The 21,417-nt window shown below is 51.0% G+C and overlaps 1 protein-coding gene across 2 annotated transcripts in view; it reads left to right on the forward strand.

Annotated features, from left to right (window-relative positions):
• Hs6st1 (heparan sulfate 6-O-sulfotransferase 1) overlaps window positions 1–21,417 on the forward strand; it is a 39,182-nt gene that overhangs the window by 10,030 nt on the left and 7,735 nt on the right. Inside the window, exon 1 of one of the 2 annotated variants that reach the window (XM_039083560.2) lies at window positions 14,465–15,572. The exons of the other annotated variant lie outside the window; for it this stretch is intronic. Coding sequence (XP_038939488.1) covers window positions 15,355–15,572 — 218 coding nt within the window. The 5' untranslated portion in view covers window positions 14,465–15,354. Of the gene's footprint in view, window positions 1–14,464; window positions 15,573–21,417 lie in introns of those variants that run through there. 2 annotated transcript variants of the gene reach the window in all.

Consider the following 21,417-nt stretch of genomic DNA (forward strand, 5'->3'; position numbering starts at 1 on the left):
GGCACTGAGTCTTGCTGCTGACATCACCGTGGTGAAAGTTGAGATGGGTGCCCTTTCAAGCAGGGAAATTGCAGGTATGGGGTATGGTAGGAGCCTTCCCAAATCCTAGACCTCAGAGAAAGCTTTGTCACAAGCACTCCTAGGAATGGGGGACTTGGGGAAGCCACCAAAGAGGAACACTGTAGGGGAACCAAGGCAGAGAGGCTGTGACCCACAAAACCCTCACTTGATACCACACTTTTTCCAACATCATCACTAGTAGCCCCATTCTGCAGACAGTAAACTGAGGAACAGAGAGCCTAAATAAATTGCCACATAAGGTCTCCCATGGCAGAGCCACAAGCTTGTTCCAAAATCCCCTATATCCCCTGCCCCTCCTCAGTGACAGACAGCAAGGTGGCCTCACTACGAGGGGAGCTAGGAGTGGCTCCTGCCAGGGTCTCAGACTTACTGTACTGTCTGTCTGTATAGAGACAAATGTGGCTAGTCATGGCTGACAGAGGCCTGGGATAGTGCACAGGGCCTGGTTGGAGGCTCCTGACTGACTAGCAAGTTCTCAAAGAGTCTAGTTAAATGAATGGTTGCCCCGGTTTCATTAGGTCTGACATGGTGACTCCCCAGAGATCAAAGTCGGGGATGGGGTGAGCAGATAGTCTCCCTAGGTATCTAGAGGCCTTTTAAAATACAGATTTTAAAGATTTATTCTTATGCTTTTATTTATGTGTATAATGCGCATATGTTTCCGTGTGTTATAGACCAGGCATGTGTGGGTGGGTTTGGAGGCCAGACCCCAGAGGAAGATAATGGATTCCCTGGATCTGGAGTCACAGGTAGTTATGAACCACCCACTGTGGGTACTAGGAACGAGACTCAGGTCCTCTGCGAGAGCAGCAAAGGGCCTCAATTCCTGAGCTCTCCCTAGCCTCCAACTTAATTCTTTAATCTAATTAGGTGGTGCACATGGAGGTCAAAGGACAACTAGCAGAAATGGCTCCTTCCTTCCACCATGTGGGTTCAGGATTCAAGCTTGGGTGGCCAGGCTCTGTGGAAAGTTTACCTGCTGAGCCACTTTGCGAGTCTGAGTCTAGAGGTGTCCGGTGGAAAGAGAGGCCCTGCCCAGGCAGAGGTGGGAGAGAATGGGCCACAAGGAGAGTGGGTTACAGCTCCCCTTTATGAACAAAGACTTTGGTGGCCGTGCCCAAGTCGGCCTGAAGGGGCTCAGGCTTCCCCTGCTGCCTCTGCTCTTTGGACAGGCGAGTGGGTAGGTGTGGGTTATTTTGCTCATGTGAGTCCAGGCACACTTGCCAGCCACCTCCTGAACTCTGAGAAGGTTCGCTGCTTCCCCGTCATGCTGTTTATAACCATCAGGAAGTGAAGTCCTGTGAGGACAGGTTTATGCCTGTGCTTTCCTGGAAGCTAGGCTGGCAACACGCCCAGCAGAAAATGCAGCTTCTGTAGGGGAGCAGCCGGTTTTAGTCACATGGGTAGAAGGTGGCAATGGGACGAGTAGGCCATTTGAAGCAGAAGCACGTCTCATACACCCAACTCCCGGGGAACCGGCTCAGAAAGGGACCGACCCAGGTGAAGCCCTGACCGTCACAAGTGAAGCCCTGACCATCACAAGTGAAACGGGCATCGGGCCTTGGATCCAGAGCTCATCTCTGCATCTCTGTCATGTTAAGCAGGGGCTTTAGACTTGCAGAACTGGATGGGGGATTGGGGAGGACATTTATTAGAATATCTGGGTAGTTGTTGACATCAGGTTGTGAGCATGCTGGAGAGGACAAGAACCCAGAAGCCCAGCTGCTCCTGAGTTCAAGAGGTGATTGCCTTTGAAGGCCAGAGGAAGATTCCTAGAGCATCCCTGGTCTGCAGGCTGTGCTGGAAGCAAACAGGCTGGGATCTGATGTCAGAGAAGAATCACTGCCCCACCAGGTACAGGCACCCTGACCGAGGAGTGATGGCGGACCAGCAAGCAGCCAAGCTCTCCCTCCAACCAACCTCTGTACATCTAAGCCAACACTAAAAGATGAGGGGTAATCTTTGTTTTCCCTTGGTTTCTGGAAACGCCTTCCTAGACCCACCCAGATGTGTCTCCTAGTAGATTCCAGATGCAGTAGAGTTGACAGTTGAGACAGCTATCATAGGTATCTTTCTCTGGCTCAGCGTGCATCACAGGCCCCTCTCCTTACAGGTCTCTCACTTTGCTCAGAGATGTTGAGAAGACTTGAGATGCTGTGTCCCACGCACGACCCCTCGCCGGCAAGAAACACGCAGGGACATAGAAATTCTTGCTGCGACCAAACTTTTATTTTAATCTTAAGGAGAAGCCTCGGCGCGCCAACATGGTGCGCTTATATACACCCTAGTGCGGCGCATCCACACCTGATTGGTCGCTTACCCATGATCTCATAAGGCACGCCCCAGAGTGGCAAAGACCTGGCACGAAGGCACTCTTGCACATGCGCACACAGATAACTTCCTGAAAGGGAGTCGGCTGGCACAGCGAAGGCTAGCGCCATCTTGTAATGGCGGAGGCTATCCTGGCCTTCCACGTGGGGCGCAGTGGAAGCCAGCGCCATCTAGTGGTGGCGAATGTTATTGCGGCCCTCTACAATGCTGTGCAGCCAGGGCTGAGGACCCCCTCCCACACTGCGGCATCCTCCTCTCTGACATTTTTCAATCTACCAGTGAGCACCATGCAATCTCCACATGGCACAGGCTCCCAGACAAGAAACTGTGTGCTCAGGGGATTTGAACCCGCACTGACTGTTTAGCCAAGCAGGCCCCTTCAATTACAGCCACCCAACCTCCCTCTGTATCCTCCTCCAGCTTCAACCTTGCTATCACTAGTCACTGTGTGCCCTCTCCCATTTCCCCGTGTCTTTTGCTGGTCAAGATGGGGCCGTGTGTGGTCTTGGCTTAGGACTGTGTGTGTAATAGACAGGTGGACGAGGTGAACTGTGGGTGAACCCTATCCTTGTGATTCATCACAGGAACTTTGCCAGCTGGTGATGGGAAGGGTTACCACAGACGTGGGGTCATAATGCTCTACCGTGTGTGTACTTGATAGGAAGAAAGGGAGCCAGCGGCCATCCATGAGGAGATAGATGCTGAGCTGTTATGGTGTGGGGTCCTCGAACAGTGCTCGACATCTGTGTGCAGCCGCTACAGTCCGTGCTGCAAGAGCTAGCTGGGACACAGCCATCCTCACTGTGGCCCTCTGAGATTCATACCCCAGCTGCAAGCCGGAAAAACCACTCGGAGTTGAGGGACTCATCATGGTCCCAAGCTAGTCATCAGAAGATGTGCTAGCCCAGGGTCTTTCCAGAGGCCTGTGCTAACATCTGTTTCTAAGGCTGCCCCTGAGGGACGCTATACTTTCACAGTCCGAGTAGTTGCTTAGTATTTTACTTACCCCAACAGTGGGCTCTGCCTTGATGGCCTCATGGCCCTCTTCTCTTCCATTGTATGCAAGAGGAGATCAAGCTCTTAGGAGATTGGGTGAGCTTTGAGGTAATGAGCATGGCCAACAGAGTTCCCAAAGGGTGGCTGCACCTAGCTCTCCAGAGAAGCAGAACCCACAGGACATGGGTAGGAAGGCTGATGAGAGTGGACTTGTGGGACCGTGACTGTGGAAGCTGCATTACTTCAGGGCATGTTTTCTGCAAGCTGGAAACCCAAGGAAACCATGGCTCAGTCCAAGGCTGAGGGCCTTTGAACCTGGCAGCCTCTGATAATCTGAAGCGTTGATGCCCAACGGCAGGAGGAGGGCACCTCCCGGATGCTGAAGAGCACGTACCCACCCCACTGTACCGTTCCCTTCTGTGCAGACCCCTTGGTTGTTCATGCGGTACTGTCCACAGTCGGAGAGAGCCTTACCTGGTCCACCGATTCCAGTGCCAGGTGTGCTTTTCCAGCCCTCTGGGAGTCCTTAGTGCAGTCAGGTGACACCTAAAGTTAGTCACTGAAGTCCACTTTGACACAGTACCCATGGCCAGATGCCAGATGCAGTGTCACATACCCCATCAAAATGACTGGTATTTCCGGACGCCTATTTGATGTCCCTAAAGAACAAGCTGGTGACTGCATGAGGTGGTCTATGGAACTAGGAGGCAGGATGTGTTGTTTGAATGATGTGTTACTAGTGCATATTGGAACCTCCAGTTAGCCACCAGATACCTCTGTAGTGCCCTTCTTGAACCAGGAAGGGACTTAGACCCCCTTAGAGAATTATAATGCATTCCTGAGGAGTCCCAGAGGGACCGGGAGAAGAGAGTCTTGTGGGTGCAGGCCTTCTCAGCTGAAGGTTCAGTGAGGAAGTAATAACTTGGTCACACATTTTTCTAGTCTTGACTGAACAGACCTTGCCCTCTGCCTACCCACCAGCAGCACCCTCAACCCCTGGTCTTTGACCGGGTCCTGCAGCACAACAGCTGACCACTGAGTGGCAAGACCCAGGAGCAAGTGTCCTCCTTTGTCATGCATAGAGAGGCCCTTGAGGGAAGAATGCTAGCAAAGAACACAGGCCTGGCCAGAGTCCCACTATTCAGGATCTGCACCCAGCCCTACTGTGCACAATGGTGCCCGGCTTCCTTTGGCAGTGTGGACTGCCTTTAAAGCATAGCAGAAGGATCTTCTGTGTCTCTGTGTGTGTGTGTGTGTGTGTGTGTGTGTGTACATACATGTGCACACATGGGTGTCTCTGGCTCTGTTGGGGTAATTAGACCTGGGGCATGGGTACTTGCCTTTAATCTTTCAGACCCAACCAAGACCCACACTCTTCAGACCCATGAGGTCCCAGAGAACACTTGGCTGCCTCATTCTGTTGCTCCTGTGAGCCAGTGTAGAAACAGACCTTACCAAGCCTTGAGGACACACCAAGTGATTCCCTGTGATCTAGACCATGGCACTAGAGCTAGTGCTGGGAACTAGACCATGGAAGCTGAGCCACAAGTCTCACCTGCACATATGTGCCCAGCGCAAGACCTTGGGAGACACCTGGGATAAAGCAGAGGCCAAGAGGACAGGACACCTGCTCTCAGCAAATGCCCTCACCCAAGTACCTAGGTGTGCATGCCTACTCATACATGTGCCCAGTCAGCTCATGCTTCGCAGCTGTAGCCACACAAACATTCCAGAGTGAGACGCCCGTTTCTCCTTATAAGCACGTGACACTCAGACACTTCCCCTTGCTTGGAATTCCTTCCCACCAACACCTGATAACTAAGAACTGAGCAATTTTCCACTTGGTGGCTGGGCAGTTTCTGCAGCCTGGCCCGTCAGAAGCCCTCAGGACGACCAGGATGTGGAAGGATATGTTTCGGGGCTGACCTGTCACTGCAGAGGATGGGCTGAAGCCTCCTCAGATCAGGGTCAGGTCCCCAAGCTGTACAGAGACTGTTGCTGGTGTGTGTGTGTGTGTGTGTGTGTGTGTGTGTGTGTGTGTGTGTCTGAAAGTTTGCCTGGTGTGAGATGATGTGAGACAAGGACTCCCTTCCCCGTGTACTCTCGAATCTTTTGTCTTAGGTGAAATGTGAGTGCTCACAGCCAGTGAGGAAGGACAGGGACCAGCAACTGGGACAGCATGAAGAAAACACTGAGCCTCTGTTCTAATGGCCCAGAGGACAGGACTAAGGTCCCACCTCTGGCTCCTACTATTGGGACAATTGGAAGGCAGCTCTCAGCACAGAGACGGGGGGGGGGGAGGGTGCGCATGAGGAACAGGGTGCGGCTGACGGTCACCTATGCCTTTCACCTGTGCCAGCCAGCCCCTCCTTTCCAGGTGTTGCCCTGGCACAGAGCCATTACCAGTGGGACCCTGGGTGGAGAGTCACGGGGAGTCAGTTGCCCTTCTTTCTCATCGGGGAGTGGCCTGCAGGAACAAACTAATGGGATTGTGCAGGCATGCGTATAAGTAAGCATCCTGGGTAGCCTCTGCTTGGTTCCAGGGCTCTCCAGCCTTTCGAACCTACCTGTGTCAGAGAATGGGGGGGTGGAGAGCTAGCATGGACCAGGTAGGTCCCATGTGTCCCCTGGTCACTGAGCTCCCCATCCTGCCCCTCCCCACTCCCTGCCCCCCTGGTAGCAGACCCTGGGTACTTCCTTTCCTGAGCTGCCCAGGGGGCTCCTAGAGACAAATCCTGCCCAGGGTTGGCTGTGGCCACTTCTCTCTGGGGATACCTGGTTTTGAGTTGTTTGCACAATATATATGTGTCAACCACTTGGGCATTTAAGTGTCTTTGTGCATACGCACCGTCCACCTCCAGAGCATTGACAACTTCCCAAACGGAAACCTCATCTTCTTCAAACCCTAACTCTCTGGGCCTCTGCCTGGCCTCTAGCAACCACACTTTGACTGTCTCAAGGAACCCGCCTTCTCTGGATACCTTCTATAAGTGGGAATATATGACATTTGTATTTTGGTGACCGACTTTGCATAATGTCTTCAGAGATTATTAACATGCTCTGTGTGTGTGTGTGTGTGTGTGTGTGTGTGTGTGTGTGTGTGTGTGCGCGCGCGCGCGCACGTTCTCACACCTTTAAGTGCACAGGCATGTGTGCATGTGTAAGCCAGAGGCTGACAACAAGATTTCTTACTGAAAGACATCAGGGGTCTTCCTCAGTCACCCTCCACTTCACAGCCCAAGGCAGGGTTTCTCACTGAACCCAGAGCCTGCTGACTTGGCTAGCCCACCTTGCCGGCTTATCCCAAGGATCCCCCATGTCTGTCTCCTGAGCCCCACAACTGCAGACACACTGCCGCCTGCCATGCTTTTCATGTGGTTGCTGGGGATCCAAACTCCAGGCTTCCTGTTTGTGAGGCAAGCACGCTATCCACTGAGCTGTCCCCCAGGCCCCAGATCCCCTCGTTCAAGGCTGAACAACACCCCACTGTGTGTACGTATATGCTTTCCTTGCTGGTTTGTCCATCTGTCAATAGTTATTGGGCTGCTTTTCTTTCTTGGGAACGATGCTGCTGTCCACATGGGTGTGCATACGTCTCCTTGAGCCTCTGCCTTCCGTTCTTTGATAGTTTACATACCAAAGGAGAATTCCAGGACCGTGTGGTAAATCTCTGTCTGTCCATGGGTCTTTGTTTTCTTCCCAACAGGAATATGCAGGGTTCTGATTTCTCCTCTTACTCCACACCAATTCTTATTTCCTGGTTGCCTTGTGTTAATGGCTTCCCTTGCCCAGGCTAGATCACAATAGCTGTTCATAGCCCAATCCCACCGTCGTTACTACTGCTTACGAGCATAGTACACTGTAGCCTCTGACTCTGGTCTCAAGCAGTCCTCTGCCTTAGCCTCCAAAGTAGCTGGGACTGTAGTTGTATACCACTAATGGTTGGTTGGTTGGTTTTTGAGAGCCACCATACTGATGCATAGGAAGTGGTACCTAATTGTGGTTTTGAGTATATACCCATGCATTCGTGTGTGTGTGTGTGTGTGTGTGTGTGTGTGTGTGAAGGTCAATGCCAGGTGTCTCCTTCCATCACTCTCCGTGTTTCTATTTGTTTAGTTTTGCTGTTGTTTGCTTTTGTTTGCTTTTGTCTCTTTGAGACAGGGTATCGCTATGTATTCCCAGGCTAGCCTGGAACCTGCTATGAGACCAGGCTGCCCTCCAACTTACAAGGATCTTTCTGTTTCCACTCCTGAGTCCTGGCATTAAAGTGGTATGCCACTGCCCCCAGCTTCCTCCTTATATTTTTGAGACAGGATTTCTCACTGAACCTGGAGCTCACCCATTGGATGGACTGTGACCAGGAAGCTCCAGAAATCCTCCTGTCTTTGCCCACGCCCAGGGCTGGGGTTCCAGGCATGTGGCACCATGCCCTACTTTTCTTTAGAGATTGGAACTGGACCTTCTTGCATGAGCTTTACCCACTGGACCATTCCTCCAGTCTTCTCACTGGGGTCTGGGTTAACAGTCCTCTTATGTGCACTGGTGGTGAGCATCCTGTATGCTTTTTAGTCATTTGTATATCTTTGGAGAAATGTCTGTTCAACTTCTTTACCATTTTTTAATGGGTTGTTTATGTTTTATTAAGTCATAAGAGTTCTTTACATATGATGGATCTTTGTATATGGATCTGTTACCAAATACAACATTTGCAAACATTTTCTCCAATTCAGCGGATTGTCTTTTCTCTCTGTTGATGACTGAATTGCAATGAAGCCCAGTTGGTGTTTCTAAGAAATCACCTGGTCCAACCTCATAAACTTCCTCCAATGTTTGTTTACTTTTTAGCTCATTAGTGATCCACTTGGCATTGGTCTTGATACATAAAGAAAGACAAAATTCCAAGGGCTTAAGGTACAAACTAAACACTTGACTACTATACCAGGTCCCAGTTCTAATGCCCAGCCATACAACGTGGGATGGGGTAATGTCTTATAATTAGGGTTTCTACTGCTTGAAGAGAGACCATGACCACAGCAACTCTAATTGGGACTGGCTTATAGTTTGGGAGGGTTAGTCTATGATTATCATGGCGGGAAACATGGTGGCATGCAGACAGATGTGGTACTGGAGAAGGAGCTGAGCGGTTCTATGTTCTATCCACAGGTGTCAGAAAAAGACTCCCCCACTAGGTCTAGCTTGAGTGTGTGAGACCTCAAAGCCAGCATCCATAGTGACACACTTCCTCCAACAAGGCCACACCTCCTCATAGTGTCAAGCATTCAAACACAGGAGTCTATGGAGTTATTCTTAGTAAAACCACCACAGGCAAATAGGTTTCAAATTCACTCTGTAGGACATGGTTGCCTAGGTCTCCATCCCTTTCCCTAAGAATAGTCTTAACATCTTTGTTGGGGGCAGAGTCTGTGTGTATGTATGTATCTGTCTGTCTGTGTGCGCGCATGCATACTTGTGTGTCTGTGATGTGTGTGCGCACATGCGTGTATATCTGTATATATGCGTATATATGCGTGCATACTCCTGTGTCTGCAAAATACGTGCAAATATGTATATGCAAGCACTTCTTTGAAGGGCTCCTTGCTGTTCCAGGTCTTCTCCATGCATGCGCCACAGGGTTTTACTTACCACTATTTTGTAGGTAAGTTCTGGCACCTGTGTCCTTTAACTCTTTATGACATACTTTGGTTATTTGAGATCTCTCCCATGAGACTCTAAGATGAGTTCCGTATACACAGAAAGCATCTTGCAGTTATGAGAGGTATAAGGATCTGCCAATCCGTAGATCTGGTTAGGTCTTCTAACCCATCAACCTCTTCTGTCCGTGTCAGTTTTCGCGTCTGTCTGCCTTTCCTATACTACAGTTCTCAGCATACAAATCTTCCTTCTCCTTGGTTAAGCTCACTCTTGATGGGGCCGTAAAAGTAGTTGTTCTGTTCATTTCCTTTCCAGGTTGTTTATTGCTAGTATATAAAACCAATTTTTAAATTTATATCCTACAACATTGCCAAGTTCATCAGTTGTAGTTTTCTCTTCCCTCTCTGGGGTCTTATGTGTATAAGACAGTTCCTCTGCAAACATAACTCTACTTGTCTCTTCCTGTTTGGATGGCTTTTATTTCTTTCCCTTGCCTATTTCTAGGATTATGTTGACTAGAGTAGGCAAGTGGGTGTCTTTGTTTTATTTCTGATGCCCCGGAGCCCTTTCCTGCAAGCTTCCCCTCTCCTCTGGTTGTTAAAAATCCCATAAGCCAGCGCTCGAGTACTTAGAGAATTTAGCTGGTGGCCTGAGACCACCCTCATATCCTTGTCTTGGTTGCCATCCCCAAAGCCTCAGAGACCTCAAGGAGCCTTGTGCAGGGTGGCCAAGGGCTGCAGAGGCTCCTGAGTCCTAGGCTGCTGACCTGGATACCACAGGGTCTCTATACCAGCCAACAGTAGCACTGCTCACAGGGCCAGGGCCATCCAGAGTCTGTACCGAGTCCTTTACACACTCAACAGCAGGCCACTGTGGGTGGGAACTTCCACCAGCCCAGAGGACCTAAGACCGCCCTGGAGGGGTGATGGCCACAGTACTCTGTCCAAACTTCTACCCAGCTTCTTGTTGTCTTGCTCTTTGTGAGAAAACTGTGTGTGTGTCTGTCTGTCTGTCTTGTCTGTCTGTGTCTTTGCATTAGCTAGTCAGTTCTTGTTTCCTTTAGAGCATCAGGCCAAGGCTGGTCACAATACAAATAGGGTATATGTCAGGGAAGGGAATTTGACACCTAACTAATGCCTGCTTTCTGCTGTTCTGCTCTTTCTGCACCCAGACCCACCCTGCTTCATAGGCCCAGGATGCATGCACCCAGAGGCTGTGACCTTAGGAGACATGAACTGTCCCTTGGGGTACAGCTCTCCCAGCTGCCCTTCTCCACCCCTTTCTCTGCCTCTCTGACCACCCAGGGCTTCCCTACTCCCCCACCCAACTGAAGACAGTCACTGCCAGTGATTTGCTCTCAGCTTTAGGGAGTGGCTTTGGGATTGTTAGCCAGTGGGCTTCTTGCCAAGCCTCACCTCAGAGGCTTAGCTGAGGCCTCATTCTGCCCAGGCCCCATGGGGCCGGACTAGTAGGGAAAACAAAGCAGGAAAGAAAAACAGCACAGCTCACCCTGCCTGGTGTGCGCAGGGCCCTCCAGCAGGCCCTGCCTAAGAGCAGCACTCCCTTGCAAGACAGGTATGGGGTGGAGCCCTGGCATGTGTGACCTGTGCTGGCTTCAGAACAGCATGTCCAGGTATGTGCTGTGGCATATGTGTGCAATGCTGGGGCGGGCCCCGTGGAGGCTACACAGAGGCGTGCGGCTGCAGCTGCACCAAGGACTCCAGGTGCTCTCCTGGGCGATCTGTAGGCTCCTTCCTTCTATAAGAGAGAGGGGGGGGGGACGAGAGGGGTGCAGAGCATTTGTAAACCCATGCTCACTACCATGCAGGCAAGAAAGAGAGAAGTGACTCCAAAGGACAGAGTTGTCCTATGCCCATGCACCAGGGCATGCACGCACACGCATGTGTGCACACACACACACACACACACACACCATACACAAATGTGAACCATAATAGTAATATAGATTTAATTAAAAAGAAAAATGACATGAACTTTAGTGGCACCCCAGTAACAGCCCGGAACTGCCTTCCAGAGCCCCTTAGAGTGCTGGCAGAGCCAAGGTTGAGGCAGCCTTTCTGCAAAGAGGCATGTGACCTCACTGTCACCTATGCCCAATTGAGGGTACAAAGGGGTCTCTGGGTTCCCGGGGACACACCATTTTCACTTGAGACAGATCTGAGGACCGCAGGGACAGGCCCCCACCTTGAAGCATAAGGAGACAAAAGCCAGTGGTGGACGCAGTAGGACCATGTGGCCACAGCAGGGCACAGGAACTCCGAGCTCCAGCTCTGTGCTCTTGCTGCACCACGTGGACACTGGATGCCTCATGCTCTGCAATCCAGGGTTGGTGGAGCCTGTGCCGTGAGTGGATTCTCCCCTTCTCCAGACCTCACACCTCTCTGCATGGCCCAGAGACTCGGCTCTCACAGTATAGGGTGCACACCTCCGACTCTCAGCGCCTGTCTCCTGCCTCCTTCCTACCAGGAAGCATGGTAACCCTCCGTAGCTGCTGGTCGGCATGTCCCCCATCACAGGAGGAGCACTAGTGACAGGGATTGATAAAGGGCCAGGCCACATCTCCCAGCTGCAAGATGCCCTCGATCTCACCCTCCTGTCTCAGGCTTCTCCTGGGTGAGTCAAGCCTTGTGTCCACTGGGAACCTGTCAGCTGACACCGCACCACATGCTCCTCCCACTGCCCTTCTGAGTCACTCCCCCCATGTCAGGAGTCTGCAGTGCCTTTAGCCCTTGGCATCCCTGTCTGGGGTCTAGCCTCCTCCCCTTCCTTGTCCTCTCCCCTGTACCTGACAGGATAGCCAAGCTCCCTTAGCTGCCTTTGCATATTAACACAACCCTGTGTCTCCATCTGCCCATTCAACTCTGAGCTTTCCTGAGGCGCTGAGGGCCCCAGCATCTGACCAAAGGTGAACTCTTACAGCTACTCCCAGGATGTACGGTCCCAGGCTGCTGGCACAGAAGGCCCTCTTTTCTGGGTGAGCCTCAAACCCTGGCATCTCTACCCTGGTGGGCGTGATTGTGCCCACCCCTGACAGAAGTGTCTGGAGGACAGATGGGCCAGAAGCTTAGAACATTCCTGCCATTTCAGAAACCTCGATGCTCCCAGCCAGAGCAGGTCAGAGCTATGGGGGCCCAGAGCCATCCAAGTCTGTGCCTGTCCAGGCCAGCCTGGATGATCCTGTAGATCCTCTTGGCCTGTCTTAATGCAGGAGGAGGGACTGGGGCCCTGGCTGGGCTAAGTCCCTATTGTGCTTGCTCTGCCTCCCACTTCCCTATTTTAGCTGCTCCCTGTTAACCCTTTTCTTATGGGGACTGCCCCAGCCTAGCATAAGCCCCAGCCTAGCGTAAGCCTGACTCCTCAAAATATTTTAAGGCCTTCTAGGCTACACTGTCTTCCACACCCTCCCTGGGATTTAGAAACTCCGGAGAGGACTTTGTGGTACTGACCAGGTCAGAGTTGGGTAGGGGAGGAGGACTGGGAACACCTTAGAAGCCTACTTAGTATGTCCTCAGGCAGAAGTAACCATGGGCATGCAGCCAAGCTGCAAGGCTGGCCCTGTCCCATGTCTGTCTCCAGCCCTCCCATAGAAACAGAGGAAGGCAGCAGAGGATTGGAGAGGCCCAGCATTGCTCATATGCATGTCCTTAAACACCCTGCCATGGGCTAGTAAGAATGGCTGTCTGGGAAATGGTGCTGGCTGGGAAGCCTGATGGTTTAACCCTAGCCCCTGGAACCCACCCTCATGGTGGGAGGAGAGAACTGACTGCCCTCTGACACACACGACATGAATAAACACGCTATAGGCAGGGCATATAGCACTGCTCCTTAGAGAAATCTATCCTCCTCCAGGCAAAGTACTGGCCCCTGGAGGTCCTGAGGCCCCAAGGCCCCATGTCACAGCCAGAACCTCCCTGACTGACGCACTGCTGAGCTCACTGGTACCCAGGAGGCCAGGCCAGTAGGAGGAGGAGATGGGTAAGAAGGCCACTCGCTGCCCACCCACTGCCACCTCCAGCTTCTAGGACGGAGTCTCTGCGAAAACATTCACAACTTAGCAGCTAGAACCCAAGGCAAGGATTACTGGGAGTGAAGTTGTCCACCTGGTAGTAAGTAGGGCTGCCTCCTGCTGCCCTAGAACGTCAGATCATAGGAGGGAGCCTGGACAGTGTTGCCCCTGAGTCCTGTGTCACCTCCCATCAGTTTGGAGTTAATGTGGGGAGTGCGATCATGTTTGACCCACATTTGAGGAATTCTCACATAATGGGGATTCCTACTTTTCCTGTGGGCTTAGAACCAAAGAGGCATTCCATTTTAGCAAATGTTCCTGAATGCCTATTAAGATCTATCATCAGGGGGTTGGGGATTTAGCTCAGAGGCCCTGGGTTCGGTCCCCAGCTCCGGGAAAAAAAAAAAAAAAAAGATTTATCATCAGCTGAGTACAGCGCCCACCACAGGGGAGTCTTCTCACTGCGGATCATCTCGCGCGCCTGGTGTGTGTGATACTTACTCCTGGGCTGGAGAGATGGCTCAGCCGTTAAAGGCTAGGCTCACAACCAAAATATAAGATACTTACTCTTGATTGTCAAGTTGTTTGATTTAGAATCTCTGTGGAAACGTTGTGTACGTCTGTCGGGGAGTGTCTAGATTAGGTGTGTTGAGGTGGGAAAAGACAATGCTCCTTGTGGCACCATCCCATAGACCCGGGTCCTAGAATGACAGACAGGACACAGGGAGCTGAGCAGTATCCATCTCTCCCCCTGACTGTGGGTGAGATGTGAGTCGTTGCTTCACACTCCTGCTGCCCTGCCTTCATCACTGTGATGGGCTGCACCTTTAGACTGTGAGCCTGAATAAGCCCTTTTTCCTTGAGTTGCTTTTGTTGGGTGTTTATCACAGCCACAAAACAGTAAGCAATGTGCCTGTCAGAACCTAACCCCGGCCACGTTACAGTGTCAACACGTCCTCTTGGAGATGAGTGGATCAATTTTGTTCCAGATGCTTGACATCTGGACTTACATGAAACTGACCGTGGTGTCCTCTCTTGGTTTGTCTGAGATTTTTTGTTTTGTTTAAAGATTTATTTATGGGCTGGAGAGATGGCTCAGTGGTTAAGAGCACCGACTGCTCTTCCAGAGGTCCTGAGTTCAAATCCCAGCAACCACATGGTGGCTCACAACCATCCGTAATGGGATCTGATGTCCCCTTCTGGTGTGTCTGAAGACAGTTACAGTGTACTCATATACAAAATAAATAAATAAATCTTTTTAAAAAAAAAAGATTTATTTATTATTTATTATAAGTACACTGTAGCTGTCTTCAGACACACCAGAAGAGGGCACCAGATCCCATTACAGATGGTTGTGAGCCACCATGTGGTTGCTGGGATTTGAACTCAGGACCTCTGGAAGAGCAGTCGGTGCTCTTAACCACTGAGCCATCTCCCCAGCCCCTAAGTTTTAACATTACATTTCCATTGGCTTTGGAATATGCCCCAAAGAGCATTGGCATCTCCTTTCCTGTCCAGGTGACGACACCTAAACATTGGTTAATCTATTCTTTTAAATGTCAGCAGAAATAAGTTGGCATTTTTGTAGGAATTTTCCCCCACATTTTTTTTTTAATTTGGAAAAAGTACCAAATCAGAAGAAGATGGTTTAATGGGTAACGTGCTTATCACAGCCTGAGGGCCTGTGTGAGTGGGTTCTGGTCCTCAGCATCCAAGTAAGAAGCTAGACATGGTAGCATAGGCTAGCACGGAGGCCAGAGGATTCCTGGGGCTTATGGGCCAGCTAGTCTAGCCGCACTGGTGAGCACCAGGTTCAGAGAAAGACCCTGCCTCAAAACATAAAGTAGAGAGTTTTGACCCGGTGTCAGTTGACCTATGCTTTCCACACACACGGGCATGCATATGCACACACGTGCATCAGGTCTTCACACAGCTGAAATAATATGAGCCCTCGCTGAACCATTGGTGTTTTTGTTGTATTTGTGCTCGTGTATGAGAATTCACTCCATTTCCAGACAGACACATGAACTTGTAGATGGATGTGAACTTATAAGTGTGTGCACATCTGTGTATATGTATGTGTGCTTGCTTTAGGTAAAAGTAAGCCACAGCTGTTCCTTGGTATATACACTAAGACATTTAGGAAATTTTATTCTGAAGTAGATTCTTCTCTCTATAGCCCAGGCTGGCCTCCGACTAGAGATTCTCCTGCTTCAACCTCCCACGCCCACCCCCCACCTCCAGTTCCACAGACTGGCTTTTGCGATATGGGTTCTGGGGAACTGAACTCACGTTTTCTTGCTTGCAAGACAGGCACCTTGCCAACTGAGCCATCTGCACAGCCCAGTTCTGATTTTATTTTTGAGATTACAGGTCCATTGGTGATCTTACATCTGGACATTTTCTGCAAAAGCTTTGACCAATGTTTTCTCTTTCTCTTGCATGTTCTGGTTCACCCGCCTCGTGTGGTGATTGGTGAGAACAGGTAAGTGTATTTCACCTGCTTCTCCTTCCTCCCATGCTGACTGGGCTGAGCCTAGTCCGACTTCCCCACCTGCCGGGTGCCATGTTATGGACCTCAGGAGAGGTCATATCTGTATTTCACAAGGAAGAAATATGTCAGGGGTGTTCTGTAGGGACCCTGTTCCAGCCACACTGCTCATCCGTGGCAGAGCCCTTGGCCAGTGGAAGACCTTTGTCCTGATGCTGACTATGGCACACCTAGTTTCCACCAGGCCACACATGTAGCCTGTGAAGTCAGATACCCCCAGGAACCTTGGTTTACCAATCCACAGGGGCTTCTAATAGTGACCAGGAAAAGGGCCACTCCCTACTCCCTTGGAGGTACCAAGGAGAGCGGTCACTGGGAAGCCAAAGTGTCAGGTGAGGTGGAGAAGGATCCCTGACACTAGAAAGCCCAGTAGTCCCTACACCCTGGGGTCATTACAAGAGGCAGCTTTCCTATTGTATCAACTAAAGGTTGCCAACACCTTCCCTGTGGAGAAGCTGGATCAGCAGGATCACAGACTGATAGAAATTGGGGATATTGCAACTGATTTGGTCACAGAATAGTTCTTTCTAGAATGGCTGTCTAGACTGAGGGAAAGTAGTCTACTATGAGGTGGGTGGGGGTGTGGTGTGTAGATGTCAGCCTCCTTTTGAGGAGAGACTGCTTATGGTGGCTGCCTGTAAGAGAACTACGGATAGACTGTTACTTAGGATTGTAGGAAAGAGCCAGCCACCAGGGGTATTTTTTTGTTGTTTTGTTTTACTTTTTTTAGTTTGACATGTTGGGCCTGGAGGGTGTTCCAGAACACCCTACTTGGTCTTTAGACCCTTTCTGGACTTCCTAACCCCAAAAAGGTTACAGAGATACAGAAAGATACGAAGTAGCCTACTGTCTTTAGACATAGTGTCTATTTTGCACTCATTGTAGGTATGTATCTTTGGTGGAGGTGGTGGTATTTGTGTGTGTGTGTCTGTGTGTGTCTGTGTGTCTGTGTGTGTCAGAAGACAACTCTCTCTGGAGTCACTTTAGATTGTATACTTTTTTTGTTTGTTTGTTTCTTTGGTTATTAAAAAAAATGGAAAAATACAAAGAAAGCAAAGGAAAATCTACCCAGGACACTGGACAGAGGCCCCAGCCTATGCCTCCCAACGGCCATGTAATCTCTGGGAACAGCATGTCATTGCCTCTGGCTTGTAAACCCTGTCCAATCCTGGCAGGCATGTTCCTGTCAGGCACACTGCATGTTGCTTTGTGTGGTTATGGCTGTGTGTAGTTAGCAACATGCCTGATACAGATAACCAGAGCTAGGCGCTGCCTCGTTAGTGGCTGGAGCAGATGAGGACTGGGTGCCTTGGCCCAGCCAAGTCCATGTACTGCACACACTGGCAGAGCCCAGCACGCCTCCCCTCAGAGGCCTCTGTTTCCCCTCTTTGGCCTGGCATTCATGGGGGAGGAGGGTAGAAGCCAGTTGCGGCCGATGAAGATGTGAGAAAGAACAGTATGACTTCTAAGCACCCACCCCCACAGAAACAAGGAGGTCAAAAGAGCTAGTTGCCCTTCCTCCCCCGTCCCCAGCTCTCAGCTCCAACAAGAGGAAACAGAGTTCTGTCACCTTCTCTTGACCTCAGTATATGAATGTGTGCATGAATGCACGCAGAAGCCACATCTTGCCTGCCTGGCATCAGGAGCCAGAAAATACAGGCAGGTGGGCGTGAAATATGAATGAGTTACGGCAGGCCTCTCCTACTCTCCTCTTCCCTGGCACGAGGCCCCAGGCAGCCTCTCTCCTCACTAGAGAATCCCACTCACTGGAGCCCTGCCTAGATGCTTCAGACAGATGCCAGGACAAGGCCACGCCTATATGTTGGAGGATGCAAGCAGAACACTGTTTAGGGTGCCTTTCTGCAGTGAGACTGACAGGGCACAGAGCCCCTAAACCCAGCCTCTCCTCTCCTCTTCCCTCAAGAGAGCTGGAAACTCTCACAGATCTGACTTTATGGTCTGACCTGCTTGAAGGCATTGATAGGACCTCCTCCGACAGCCTCTCCCTGGACGGGGATTTCCCAGAATCTCCCTTGAGCCACTACCGGCCATACTGATACCAACCAGGTTAAAACTATTCATGGGCCTGGTAGACCAGCACCAGCCCAGTCCTCTCCGCCCCAGGAGGGGCTTGGGATGGGTATCTCATAGTGAACAGTTGGGGTTGTCCCAGCGGGTAACCAGGAAGTGTGGCATGGGGAAGGAACATCGCCTGTGCCTTGGCAAGCCTGGTCAGCACACAAGCTGGGCCCGGGGCAGCCCTGAGCTCTCCTGGGCTTTGACTGAGCCTCATGGGATCTGCAGGGCTCTAGGAACTTAGAAAAGCTTGCACTTCCCCAAGGGTGGGACCGTGACACCCTGCCTTGTCCTAGGGACTTTGGGGACCTTCGTGCTACCACCCAGATGCCCACACAATAGCTCAGTTTCTCTGTGGGTGCAGCTCTTTGGCAGTAAGGCCTCTTGGTAAAGCAGCCAGCTTCATTTATAAAGTGAGCAAAGATTTTCACACTCCCACTAAGCCACTAGGTGCAGCCACAAGGCGGGGGGGTGGGGGTGGGGGTGGGGATCAGGGTTTCCTACAGCTCACCCAGTAATGACGCACTTCTCTCACTTTGGTTGTTTTAAATACTTTGGTGTTTTTAAACAAGAATGAGAAATTTCATTTTGTTCACAACAGGGCCCTAGCCTGCCCTGTCTTCCTTGTTCCTGTCAGGGCCCTCCTTGTATCATGGAAATACTGCATGAATCCTATGAATTAGGAAAGGGATCCACAAACCAGTACTGAAAGGGCAGTGCTTCTTAAGGCTGAGCGAGGGGTTGGGGATTTAGCTCAGTGGTAGAGCGCTTGCCTAGCAAGCACAAGGTCCTGGGTTCGGTCCCCAGCTTCGAAAAATAGAAAAGAAAAAAAAAAAAAAAAAGGCTGAGCGAGGCCTCCTGCCATGGCTGGTCCTTCTAGGCTAGCTGGCCAAGGGCTCACCTGTCTCCACCTCCCATCTCACTGGGATAGGATTATGTGTTCCCTTATCCCCCAGCTCCCATCCCAGTACTGTTCTATTAACATACTATTAAAATAGATACCACTCCAACAAATCTTCATAGGCCTGGAAGTAGATATTTTCTGTCAGCCTGTTTAACAGATGCAAACCAGGGGGTGTAATGAGCATCCTGTCCATCCGTCATTGGGGTCACGAGTAAGGTCCTTCCTGTCAGGTGCGACCTCTTGCTCTGCTGTCTGCCCATTTCCCAGTCAGAACTGTAGGGGTCTGGGGTCTGGGACAGTGGATGTAAGGAGTCTTGAACACTAGGACAAGAATGAGTACCAGCCCCCCACTCACCCTACAGAGAAAGGCCAGCGGGCACCCGTTGTCGGCACCCGTCAGGCCCGGTGGCTGCCTTGGACAGGACTTGATAGCTACTTTCCTCATTGCTGCAACAAAATATGTGACTAAAGAAACTTCAGGAAGGCAGGTGCTTTGGTTCACAGTTGAATCAAGCAGACGAGGACATGGCGGGAGGAGCGGGAGGCAGCTGGTCACACTGTGACTACAGAGAGATGGGTGATGGTGCTCATCTCAGATGAGCTCCCTGAGCTACTTCTGCCTGCATTCGGGGAGGAGTCTCCTCACCTCAGGTAACCCAGTCTGGATGAAGGCCTCGAAGGCATGGCCAGAGGTTTATCTCCCTTTCGATTCTGCATCCCATCGAGTTGACGTGAACAAACATACCTGTTGTGGTTAGAGGTGAGGCGGATGACTGGGATGGGCTCTGCTGTCCTGCAGACCTGAGGTGTTCAGTCACACAGTCAGTCCCTCAGCCTGGTGGCCACTGTCCACAGGTCTACTGGCACTCCTCCATACCCTACCCACGCCTGAATGGACTCTGCCTGGGCATTCTTCTGGTAACTTCTAAAAGCCAGAGCCTCGCCCCTGATCAGAAGGGAGACTAGCACAGGAAGGCAGGAACTAGGTACTAGGTACTGGGTACTAGTAGTAGGGTAAGATCACCCTCCACCCACCCTGCTACCCAGTGACCTCTCTGGTAAGCAGCTTGTCTGTGATTCCAAAGCTGAGCGAAGGCCCAAGGAGGACTCGGGACAGAGGTGCCAAGCACTGGGGAAGGCAGGCCCTATGTCCTTGGTCTGTGCCAGTCAAGGCTTGTTGGGTCCCACTGGGTCTGCCCTCCACACCATGGTCAAGAGCAATGGGAATGGGTCTTCACCAAATACACTGGCCAACGGAGAGAGCTGCAGGTAACTTGGGTCACACATCACCGTAGCTCCAGAAACGGGATCAGCCCCACCCCGGAACCTGTAACTTGAAGCAAAACTTCAAGTATCCCACCTTCCTGCAGATGAGGGAGGCGCCATGTATTAACATTAAGAGACAGAAAGTGGGCTGGAGAGATGGCTCATTGGTTAAGAGCACTAACTGCTCTTCCAGAGGTCCTGAGTTCAATTCCCAGCAACCACATGGTGGCTCACAACCATCTGTAATGGGATCTGATGCCCTCTTCTGGTGTGTCTGAGGACAGCTACAGTGAACTCATATAAATAAAAATTAATTTAAAAAAAATTTTTAAAAAGAAAAAGTTTGTCTCAAACTTTTGCAAGAACCTACACCTGAGATTGTCCTCTGACCCCCATATATGTGCTGTGGCGCATATGTGTATGTGGGCACGCTTGTGTATACACACACAAAAGACAGAAGCATAGAAAGCTAGTTCCCTAGAAAGGAACTGCGCTGGCCCTGGGCCTCAGCAATCTGCCCAACCCAGGTAGGACATTTGACACACTACCTACCCCCATGCTGCTTGTAGCCATGAGGTGCCTACCACCTCACACCTGTGTCTAAAAACAGCGTGGCTCGAGTTCAAACGAGCTTGCTCTACTTTAGGAGCCCATGTCCTTGGCAGAGCAGCCTCAGATCCTGAGTCTAATGAGTGGGTTAACTGGAGCAAACAGTGGGTACCCTCTCGGTTCATGGTTTGAGAGATGCTTGTGCCTCTGGAAGTGGGTTTGATGATGCAAATGTTCAGAGGTCCAGAGCAGGGCAGGAGCCCCCTTGACCAGAGCACCAATGGCCAAAGAAGAAGTTGGCGGAATGGAAGATCAAGCTACATCATCCACGTCCTGGCTACTGCCCAGAAAAGTCACACCCTCTCTGAGACGTAGACATTGGCATGTCCCGGGCTTTTAAAGAAGGGGAGACCTCGGTGCACAGGCTGGGTGAGCACCTCCTCCGTACAAGGGAAATGGTAATGACCTAGAGCCAAGTGTGGCTGGGGACAGATGGATGGGGAGGACTCCAGGGGAGGCCCTGGAGATGGGGGTAAAGTATGAAGGCTAATGACCGTGGGTACAGGCCCCAAAGCATGCCTGAGTCCTCCAGTCACCCAGCTGCAGGCTTAGCCATAGAAGTCTGCAAGAAGACCCAGGCCAGGTAACCTGCTTCTTGGCAGGAAGGCCAAGGCTAAGCAGGAAGGACAGCTGTGGACCAGGCTGAGAGAGACCAGTCTATAATGGGATACGATGCCCTCTTCTGGTGTGTCTGAAGACAGTTACAATGTACTCACATACATAAAATAAGTAGTAATTTTTTTATTAAAAAAAAGTTGTCCAGACACAAGGTAAATGGACACATTTACCTGGCCTTCTGGCTCACCAGATTAATAAACGTGACTATTGTTGATACCCTGAACCCAGGAGCCTACCCTCACATTGTACAAGGTCCTCAGTGTGGAGGCGTGAGCAGATGGATTAGGTCAGAGACAAAGACAGGGT

The sequence above is a fragment of the Rattus norvegicus genome, chromosome 9 (genome assembly GCF_036323735.1).
Source record: "Rattus norvegicus strain BN/NHsdMcwi chromosome 9, GRCr8, whole genome shotgun sequence".
Classification (NCBI taxonomy): domain Eukaryota; kingdom Metazoa; phylum Chordata; class Mammalia; order Rodentia; family Muridae; genus Rattus; species Rattus norvegicus.